General features: G+C 36.3%; 1 protein-coding gene across 1 annotated transcript; it reads right to left on the reverse strand.

The window, feature by feature from the left end:
- Positions 1-199: 199 nt before the first annotated feature.
- Positions 200-10,897, reverse strand: UBP7 (ubiquitin carboxyl-terminal hydrolase). The gene is made up of 18 exons (XM_022294702.2): positions 10,739-10,897; positions 9,535-9,680; positions 9,321-9,356; positions 9,129-9,236; positions 7,169-7,269; positions 6,973-7,099; positions 6,209-6,268; positions 6,058-6,125; positions 5,712-5,762; positions 4,984-5,092; positions 1,798-1,886; positions 1,576-1,645; positions 1,380-1,460; positions 1,197-1,292; positions 1,056-1,104; positions 840-962; positions 669-743; positions 200-529 (listed from the first exon to the last, which is right to left on the reverse strand). The coding sequence occupies exons 1-18, from the start codon at positions 10,746-10,748 to the stop codon at positions 474-476; spliced, it is 1,455 nt and encodes a 484-aa protein (XP_022150394.1). The 5' UTR covers positions 10,749-10,897; the 3' UTR covers positions 200-473.
- Between the last annotated feature and the right edge of the window lie 418 nt (positions 10,898-11,315).

Here is an 11,315-nt window from a genome sequence, read left to right on the forward strand (position 1 = left end):
CCGAACCCAGCCGCCAATCCCTAGGAAACCTTCTTTATTGGTTCGGGTCGGTTTAATTCGGTTTTATGTGCGCCTGTGAGCTAAAAAAACCAAAAAAAGAATTGTAGACCCCAAGCTAAACATAAATACTTGCTTTGTTTCTTGTTCATTGACGGAATGGGAAGAGCTAATTGCAAATTTTCAGTGTCCCAAACAGAAATAGAAAATAAGCAGAGCCAACCATCCATACATTTAAACATAAACATATCTGGGTCTAAAAAAGATCTAATCCACACCAGCTTGCTTTCAATATGCCAAGCTGCTACAGAACAAACCACTTGAAATGACCTAATAAACAAGAAATATGGGAAAATTCCAGATGGATTAAAGGATCTAGGTGGTACATAGGGAAGTTTCTGGCAAGTAAATATAGTCAAATGAGTCTCTAGCCAACCATGAAAAGCCCTCACATACAGTTTGAACGAAATTTAAGTTCAATTAGGGACAACACGAGCCTTGTACATGCATATATATGCCATATGCCAGTCACCTGAAATAAACAAAAAATTAGAATGAAACGTTATTGGCAGTTGGCAGTGATAACTGTTACTGAAGGATTGCTGCTTTACAGAATGAGAACATAGTCAACTAAAAGATAGTCCAGCAATTAATTCCCATGTGAGCTTTACCTCCACCACATAGCTTTAAGATGTTTTCTCCTCTTTGTGCCATTGGGTTATCATCATCATATTCAATCCACTTCCCTGTAGCCAATTGAAAACCATTTAAGGTAGTCTGTATTTGGAGAGAGGTACCACATAGTAATTAACGAAAAGGCCTATTCATTCTAAAAGACTAACCACTTTCTTGCTTGACCCAAGCAACATAATGTCCTGAATCTGCACTTCTTCCCTTGTGGGTCAGCACAGCTACCAAATCATAAATTCCAGTCATTTGCGTTTCCTTGTCAGAAGGGGGGCCATCTGAGATAGATAATCATCAAAAGGTGAGAGTCTAAAAAGTAAGAAGTTGATTAAATATACAGAGTGCAATTTCCACTTATGAAAAAAGAGGACCTTCTTGAGGTGTAACACTTGATTGTGCCTCATTCCCAGTAGATGTACCCTGCATATTTCAGGGATTGGAAGTCAAAAGAAAATCCAAGTATAATTACCAGAAGTTCCATACCTATGCATGCAAATAGGTTCTCGACTCACTCCTGCAGCAGACACCTTCACATCCTTTTCTGCTGAATCCAAAGTCTTCTCATTGGGTTTCAGACCTAGTTTTTTGCCCTCCTCATCCCTCAGAAGCTATATTTCAATGAACAAGATTCGGAACATCGTCAAAAAAACTATCAACAAGTTTCTTATTTAAAGACCATAGGAGAGAAACCATACCCGTCGAGGACCTTCCAACTGGGAGCGAAGATCCTCTGAACACAAATCAAACACATCTAACTCCAAAGGATAATCCACTTTCTGAGATGAGAGGAAAGATAAAAGATTATGGGATACTATTAGGAATTTTGAATTAAAGAGAGACAGGACAGTATCTACAATTTACAATCGTGGCATGGAAGTTTAGTGGCAGTACCCTTAAAATTTTGGCCTTCTGATTTGACTCTCTCTTCCAAAAAAAGCGGACAAATTGAATTGTCAAGTACCTTAAAAATTAAACCACACATAATTGTTATAATGGGTGCCACTTTTCATACTATTCCATGGTACAATTCTAATTTAAAAGTGGCCAAGTAAATTTTCCAGTGAAAAGATGTGTTAGCTGACTAAATAAAACTTTAAAACATTTCGTTATTACCTTGGCAGGCTATTAATACGAGACTCCTTCAGGAAAATTGCACTGCGCCCCAGTGAAGGAGACACTTTCTCTAGTTCTGATTTTAAACCCTACAGAATTTCGTAGCATAAGGAAATTTGTCACTAAGAAGGTTTCTAAAAGTGAACATAACTACTTTTTGAAGAAATAATATGGAATACAAAAATTTACCATAATACAGTTACTTGCCGAGAAGAATCTAAAAGGAGACAGAAGTGTTAACTTTAATCATGTGCGACTGCACTTCAGACAAAACATTGCAATGCTATTTTTCAAGGTTGACGCCAACTGTTCATCTTACAGGCCTTGAAGCACAGACTACCTAAGAAGTCTTACGCAAGCTTAATAAGTAGAGAAAATTTTACTAGATTTGACTCCCATGTCAAGTAGTTCTATTGCTTTGTTGGAGAGGGAGAGGACTTCTTGTGATATGGTTCTCTAAATGATGACAAGCCTAACCATCCAAGGAGTTGCAGGTCTCTTCGCCCCTAGGACTTGGTGGTAGGTAGGAATTGGGAACCTAATGCTGCAGAATGGAGCCATAATGGGAAAGTGGTTGTGAAGATTTTGAGAGATTGTGGGTGTGGAATGAGGTGTAGTCCTTAGTTAGGTTTAATATTTCTATTTAGACATCGGTTTCTAAGGATTTTGTAATTACCAACTAGGTCTTATGGTGTCCTTTTGTATGCTTCTTGCTTGTCCTTTTGTATTCTTTCATTTTATCAATTAAAGCTTGGTTTCCCAGTTTATTTATTAAAAAAAAAAGAAGAAGAAGAAGAAAAAGAAGACTCCAAAGAAAATCCACTTAGGTATGGCAAAAAGTGGTTTAAAATGTGGCTAGCAGAGGAGGTGGCCAGTGTTTTCGAGGCGCAAGGCGCACCCTAAGACGACAAGCCCTTCGATCGCCTCAGGCGATACAATGGCGACGCCTGAGTGAATATTATATATAGTACATAAATTTATATAGTAAACATAATTTAAAAAATAAATACCAAAATAGTGTCATAGTAAATGTCAACAAGATACATAAAACAACCAAATTCAATAAGTTTAGTCGGAGATGGGACCAGCGAAGGTGATGGTCAGAGATGGGAGCGGGCGATGGCCGGAGATTGAGGGTGGTGAAGGTGAATGTCGAGAGGCATAGAGAATGGTTAGGGTTTGTGGACTGAAGTATTTCGCGAGGGAGAAAGGTTCTTTTAAAAAAAGACATTAAAAAAAAAAAATATATATATATATATATAAGGCAGATCGCCTCGCTTCAACGAGGCGATCGCCTGGCCTCAGGCGAGAGGCGCATCGAGGCGAGTGCTTGATTGGCGCTCGCTTGGGCACCTTTCAAGGCGCACCCAGGCGAAATCGCCTCGCCTCTCGCCTGAGGCGAGCGCCTGAGTGCGCCTCAACAACACTGGAGGTGGCAGAAGTCCATGGTGAAATATCCTCAGGATGAAGGACCTAGTCTAGTCCTAGTGTGCTCTCAAGCCAATGTTGGAGAGGGGAGGTTGATTAGATTCTGGGAGAAAGTCTGGTGAGTAGACTTCCATTGCCATTACATTTCCATATCTTTGAGTTAGTGGATCTCAAACATAAACTATTGGATGGGCTGTGGGATGGCCTCTCTAAGAGCTGGAATATCACAAGAAGGAATCTGCTAGACGAAGAGTTATGGGGGAGTTTAATGCCTCATTAAGTTTGATGGAAATCAGTAGATTGGTGAATTGGTTGGAAGGACCTGTAATGTGCATCCCTCTGGCAATTTCTACAGACGGATAATGGGAAAGCACTTGGGGGTAAGCTTTTATCAATGGTTTGGGAAGGAATTTGCCCTGAAAAGTCAAGGTATTCATGTGGACAGCTTGTCTTGGGGTTCTCAACACCCGCACAGAGAGGTTACAACAAAGACCTACTTTAGCTTGGCAACCATCTTTAGTTCTCACTTCATTCAGAGAGTGAAGATGTGAATCACCTTTTCCTTTTCTTCTGTTTTTCATGGTTCCTATAGCAAAAGATGTTGGAATGCATTACTGCAACTTGGTTTCTCTTGGGTCTTTCATTTACTGTGTGGCCATTTCCTCAAAGGTAAAAGCTAAACAAACTTTTGGTCAAGCAATCAATTACACTTTTTGCATGGAACGAAACAATAGGGTGTTCACTGTTCAACTAGAAAGCAAAAGACTTCTACTATGTTTTATTACTCTCAATGGGTTTCCTTAGATATGACTGTTGCAACTATACTCACTTTCTAACTAATACTAACCGAGTTAACTTTTTGTTAACTCTTTTCGCAGGTCTTGCTTTTGATGGAAATTAATGCATACATTTTATTGTAACTTTTCACATACCGATGAAAAGCATTACCTTCTCTTAAAAAAAAGAAAGAATTACTGAAGGCAGAAAAATCAGGTTTAATAATGAGAGTGGTAAATATAGAACCACTAGCTTGACTTTCAAAGAGAGTGAAAAACCTACCCAGTAAATGTTTAACTTCTCTAATTACAAAAAAAAAAAAAAAAAGTAAATTATAAACTTCAGACACGAAATTGCAACATACTTCCAGAAAGTAAACATTTAACTTCTGTAATTGAATGGGCAATCATGTGAGAGATTTTCGTAATATCAAGTATCATCGAAACTTGCAGTACATGATAGACTTTTGCAAATTGGATTTCCGATGAAATTCCAAATCCATAATTGTGGTAATGCTAGAGATACAAAACTTAGATATAAATCAGTGACAACGGCAATGAAAATGCAAAACACATAAAAGCATTAGGATTATAAATAAAACCACAACCATGAGGATAAAATTCAGACCTTATATACATCTTGTTACCTGAACTTAGAAATTTCTCAAATTTTTCCATCAGAACGATTGAAACTATTCATTGTTTATTACTTTTGAGATTATTTCTTCTCCAAAAAAGATAGAAAAGAATATTATTAATATTTTCCCCATGTATTCATTTGTCTCATCATTTGTTTAATTTACTTTTATCTGGCAGGGAAAATGAGGATTCAGATTCAAAAAAACAAGTTGCATGCAAAAAGCAGCCAAGTAAAAGTCAATCAATTAATGTAAGTGCTTGAAGGTGATAAAATCGCTAGTCAAACAAATATTTGCACTCAACTATGAGCAAAGGAAAAATCTCCAAAATTAACAAGACTTACATGCTTTAATCCTTCATTCAAATGGTTCACGTCTTGTGATATATGACATTTAAGTGAGTAAACTGATTCTGTTTCTGAACTTTCTTCTCCACTCTCTCGACAATGTACTCTAGCACCATAAGATCACCATCATCAAAACATTGACAAGACAGAATTTAGCGCCTAACTGTGTGTGTGTGTGTGTTTTTTTTAAAGGAAACAGGAAAGTGGATATGATGGAATCAACGAGCAAAGCTCATGGAGGTAACAAACAGCTCTCCAATAAGCTACAATATAAGAAATAGTCCCAAAAACTTTTTCCAAGTAGGACCAACTAAAAAACTATTACATGTAAGTCAATTAAACATTATCCCATGCATGCAATTAATCATTCTGCAAGTTAATGACATTGTCAATGGTAATGGTCATCACCATAAACTTCAATGACAATGGTGAGAGTGTCCGGTGAGGAGATTTCCATGAAATATGGTTTTTGCTACAAGGTAAGCCACTAAACAATAAAGGTGACAAACGGGTGCTTCTAGTCAATAATATACAAACAACATGCAGCGGGGCATCTTAACACGTTTCCACTTGTGACCATACAAACATAAGTTCATGAATATTATCAAGATCATTAAATAGGTGCAGAGGAGAATAGGAAAGATAAATAATGATTAACTAGAACTCTAAAACCACTACTTCAAGGAATTTGTTTCCGAAGTATGAAATAGTCGGCAGATGCCTACCTGCTAACAAGATCAATGCCAAATAGGTCCTTTACAGCATCAGGGTTTTCACTGCAAGTGAAGATGACAAATTTCTCATTAAACCACATATTTCCTCCACGAAAGATGAAACTAAAAGAAAATAACTGAAAAAACAGAGACAGGTTAGCAAAACACTAAGATCTCTCAGACCAGGCTGGCTGCTACACGGCCCAAAAATAGCATGTAAACTAATCTAACCATGGTTCAAGAACTATTGAGTGTAAGAGGAGTAAGTGTGAATAAACAAATACTCTTGTTTTATGCGTACATTTCAAGTAGCCAGATGAAATTACAGAAAATCACTAAAATAACAAGATGCAATTACCTAGAACCTGCCGACCTAAGGGACTGAGATAGAGTGTATAGAAGTTGTGTCCAACATTCTTCGGCATCCTGTTAAAAATTAAGCTTCAACTAATATACTAAACTCAAGGACTTAGTAGAAAGTGATAAAAAAAGTTGAAAATTTCAGATACTTGTTGCATGAATGTACTATTCTGCAGCTGGCCAAATTGAGGATATTTTTTTCGCAGAACCTGTGATGATTGAAGAATACACAAGTTATTTCCTAAGCTCATGCAGAAATAACCATAATATTAAAAAAATCCAAAACTAAGTTATTAGGAAATCTACAATTCTAAATTAATTACAACTAAACTTGAAAATATTATGTCTGAGATGAAAGAGTTACAAATTAATTTCATAAAGGAATTAACATCGTGTGGTACATCATCCTTAAAAAGATTTCCAAATTAGCCTGATACATGGACTCTAACGAAGTATCATGCAATGATCATATAAAGATAATCACAGAGAAATGGCTCCCCGAGATCCTTTGGAATGGTGGATGACAAATAAAGGAAGAATACTTTGGAATTGTGCTCTTTGGAATCACGAATCTAGAGTGCTTTCGAGGCTCCTTTGGAAGGAAAGAAATGACAGGCTCTTCAAAGATCAGATGAATTCTTTCAATAACATTTGTGACCTTGTACGGTACACACAGAGCTTTTTGTAACTACTCTTCTTTTGTAATCAACCTAGATTGGAGGGCTTCCAAGCATCTAATCCCTCCCTTGTGTCATGGGGACACCTACACTATGGTCTTTAGGTTGTTTTGGCTCTTTTGGTTTATAATATCTCTTTCATTTCTTATCCCAAAAAGGAAAAATATATATCACTGAAATACAATTGTTCATCCCAACATATGAAAAGAGAAAGTGCATCAATTAAAACCACTAACCATCCAGAACTGCATAGGTGCCACTGGCTTGATACTTCTATCAAGCTCATTGAATAAATCTCGGGTTGCAACAGTTAGCATGTGTGAAGTTTGATCCACATCATTACTTCGCCCAGCATTAGAGTACCTGATCCAAGACAACAATTAGATTTGTTGCTGCAAGAAGTTTTATGAAGAATGCAAGTAGGAGACTCACTTAATCAAAGCTGACTTGAGCTCAGGAACAGAATGCAGACACTGCAAGGTTGAATTCATGTAACAGGTGTTTCCCAAATTAAATAAACCAGCACTGTGACCCTGAAACAACATAATTTTGGATGAGAATCATGAATCATAACAAATAGAATCAGCATCAAAATGTCCGATTAAACAAATAACTGTTCTATAAAACAGAAACAATAAATAAGTTCAGAAGAATATGAAAAAACAAGAGAAAGAGAAACATGAAAGAATTCAAAAGGCCATACGAAAATCTGACAAAAAGAGCCAAGCCAAACCAACTATATTAAAGGGCTCCAATCTAAAGGGTAAGGCCTAGCAAAAAGAGACCTTGTCCATAATTGGTTGAGAAGATTTTTATCTAAAAGAGATACTGGATAGCACACCTTTAGGTTCCATTTGGATGATTGGCACACTCTAATGTGGTTCTGTGGTTGTAAGCAGGCACCCATTGTCGCCTTTGAAAGCCATTTACCAAGCTTTACTACTTTTTTGCTCTTTGTTTTTTGGGTAGGAAGGTTCATATTTGTAAATTGTTGCTGGGAAGATCAATGCTGTGAAATCTGGAGACTTCCTTTCTCAGTTTGTTTTCCTTGTTCACGCAATTTTACCTATTCAAAATTCGTTTCTATAGCCTCTCTTAAGTCTTACCATCCTCCATCTTCCTCATCCAGCTTTCACTCACCATGCTGGATGAGGAAGAAATCAGTAGTTCTGTGCAGTGTAATGTTTCATTGTAGGTTTCTTAGTCTGTCTAAATTTATAATATTTTCATTATTTATTGTTATAACTAGGGGCTTTACTCTTAGGGGTTCTTTTCGGATTTTTGGGTGATTTATTGAGTACTTTTTTCTCGTACTCAAGAAACGAAGCTTTCATTGAGAGAAATGAAAACTATATACAAGGGCATACTAAAAAAGGGGTCCAACAAGAAGGAGCCTGCTGAAAGAAAGGGCTCCAATCCAAAAGAATAACACCTAGCTGGTAATTATAGAAAGCCCCGACCCCACAAGGATGTAAAACCTGACAAGACAATAGCTTAATAAATTAACCTTAAGATCCCCATTATGATGAACAAAACATAAGTAAAATGATAATTTTTTTTAAGAAACGAAGCTGTGATGGAGAGAAATGAAAAATATATGCAAGGGCATACAAAAAAGACAACCCAACAAGAGGGAGCCCGTGAAAGTTAAAAGGCTCAAATCCAAAAGAATAACACCTAGCTGGTAATTATAGAAGGCCTTATAAACCGACCCCACAAGGACGAATTAAACCTAACAAGACAATAGCTTATTAAATTAACCTTAAGATCCCGATTATGTGGACAAAACATAAGTAAAATGATCATGGGTGGCAGGTTGACAAGCCATAATGGTAGACATGAATCTTAGAATGGACCAAAAAGATTCGAATAATTCAGTTATAACCATAAGACAAACATGACCTTAGGTAAACATGATGTCACCATCAAAGGTAAAAGTCGGTATCCTAAGTACACAATATTAACAGTCCATCATCCAGAAACAAACTTCAGTCCAACTTTGGGAACAAAATATCAGAAGCATTACCACATCTCATAAAATTTGATTAAATTATTTGACCATAAAAAGGTATTTATATGCCAAATAGTCGGACACATTTAGCATTTTAACATCATTTAACATGGAAGATGACCTGCTAACGAGAGTGTATATTTCACATCAAAATATGTACGTGCAATCCACTAAACTCTAAAATCAATATAATGCACACTAATCATATATGAGCACAGTTACCTTAAATAATATTCTCAGGTTATCCTCTGCAATGATACCATACAACACAACTAAAGAAAACTATCAACCTAATTAGTTATCGCTATCAGATGGGCACACGGATGGAATTTTCTGAAAACGAATTCCTGACACTTAAATAGAACATAATAAAAACCTTACCACTGCAAGCACTTGTTCATCTTCAGGAAGATCTTCTATAAAAACAGGGCCCTTCTCTGGGGCCTTAACAATCTCATCTGCTGTGCCCATCATCATTAATTTTTGACCCTAATAAAACAATAAGCATGTAAATGGATGAAGTAAAGTTGGAACCACAAAAATCTATTGCAAGATTATATAACACTAGGCTACCTCTTTTACTCCCATTTCTGACCAATTTGCATCATCCTGCTCAGTAAAGAAGTACAAGGATCAGCTATGATCAATCACTTAGGGAAATTCTCAAGAGTTTAATTAGAAATAAGAGCATGATCTCACTATTGTTGGCAATTAATGGGAATGAGAAATAATAGTTAACAATAAACTAACTATCCTCAAAAACATACTTAAAGAGATGTCAACTAACCTTCAGTATACCACCCTTAACCATAATCTTCTGCCTTTCAGGAGGTACCCCTGTGAGATCAAACAGCTGGCCCTTGAAGACAGCTGGGGGCAGACTGGTGTCAATTTCAACATCTCGGAACAGCGATTTTTGCCACTTTATGCTCACTATAAAATTTTAATATCCAAAGATTAAGATATGTTTTCAAACATATTCTACGAATCAGAAGAAAAAAGAAAAAAGAAAAACTTGAGGGGAAACTTCAACGTGCTTTAACAATGATGGATTTTGAAAAATTCTAAATCAAAAGGTACAAGCCAACGTAGAAATTTGAATATTAAAGAAAATGACTTTCAAGGGTCAATAGCTGATCGATAGGACAAATATGTTCGTGTGAGTTCTTTAATACAAAGATATGACAACGTAAGCAGCACCTCACTGAGAAAAATAGACAGGGAAGCTTAGAGTTTTCTAACGATGAAGAATTTCGGCAGCTCCAGTACCCATGACAAGAGTGTAAAGTTTAAATTAACTTATATCTCTCTTTTGCTTGAATTGTCAGTGAAGTTCCAAATTTAAATGCATTCTTGAATGTTTCATGATTTATGTGGACAATTAAAATTCAATGGCAGTTCCCCTCAGTAACTATAATATAAAGATCCTGGCGTATATTTATGACTCTTCAACTACCAGGAACCAACACAAGCGCCAAGACAGGAAAAATAAAATGATTAATCGAAAAACAAATTAAATGGTTCTTTCAGTCAAACTTAAGTTACTATTTGATCTTTGCCATGCCACTTCAAAAAAAAACAAAAAAAAAAACTCAAAATTATAATTTTGCTTCCATGACATGATAAGGCATGAAACTGAGCTTGGCAGAAACCACGTGCTACCCAAACACCCAGATTAAAAAAACGTGCACCAAGAACTACAATCCTGGGCTTTGATAAATGCGATTCAAGAGGAGTGATCTCAAACGAGAAGCAATGCAAAGGAGAGGCAATGAGGCATGGCAATCGCCGCAGCAAGCAAAACAATGAGAACGAAAAAGGTCAAAACAATAAACAAAGCAGCAATGGTGGGCAGGCATGATTGAGCTAGAAAATTGTCCCAGATCATTTAACCGAGAGAAAATCCGCAAATCTGCGGAGTTTAAACAGAACGAAGCAAACGAAGCTGAAGAGAAGAAGAAGAAGTGAAACAAAGAAGCTGTTTTTCCAACCTTTAATCATGATTGAAGGGCTCCGGAAGAGCGTGGAGAAGAAGAAGAAGAACAAGCGGAGAGCTTGAAGAGTTGGCTTGGAGAAGCGGTAAAGCGGACCTCTGGATTTCTTGCTGATTCAACAAGCATTACAATTTGCCTCCCAATTCCGAATCCTTATTATATAGATGGATGGATTCACATGTTTCATCAAATAGGTCCAAAATCATACCTTTTAAAATTACACTGCATAAATTAAAAAAAAAATTTGATATTAGTGAGTTCCCGAACTAGTTTACGCGCATTTTAATATTTTAAGAATATAAAGGCTAAAATGAACGAAAATTAAAAATACAGGAACTAAAATAAAATTTCGAAAATACGGACTAAAATAAATTAAAGTTAAAAAAATGCACCATTGCATCTTAGTTTTCAAATACTTAGATTAAAAGAAACAGACCATTTGGATCCTAGTTATCTAAAAAACCTATATTTCTATATTTATTTATTGATTATTATTGTAGTTTAACAAGGAGTGGAAAAATTCCAACCTACAATTATGCATTTATTAGTAATAATTTAATATATAAAAGAAACA

The sequence above is a fragment of the Momordica charantia genome (assembly GCF_013281855.1).
Source record: "Momordica charantia cultivar OHB3-1 chromosome 9 unlocalized genomic scaffold, Mcharantia_2.0 BLBB01000009.1, whole genome shotgun sequence".
In the NCBI taxonomy this organism is placed as follows: Eukaryota; Viridiplantae; Streptophyta; class Magnoliopsida; order Cucurbitales; family Cucurbitaceae; genus Momordica; species Momordica charantia.

Coding starts and splice junctions, on each gene's coding strand:
- UBP7 (XM_022294702.2), bottom strand. Junction 7,270..9,128: donor ATGAACAAGTGCTTGCAGTG/GTAAGGTTTTTA, acceptor ATGTTGTTTCAG/GGTCACAGTGCTGGTTTATT. Junction 1,293..1,379: donor AGTTGGAAGGTCCTCGACGG/GTATGGTTTCTC, acceptor ATTGAAATATAG/CTTCTGAGGGATGAGGAGGG.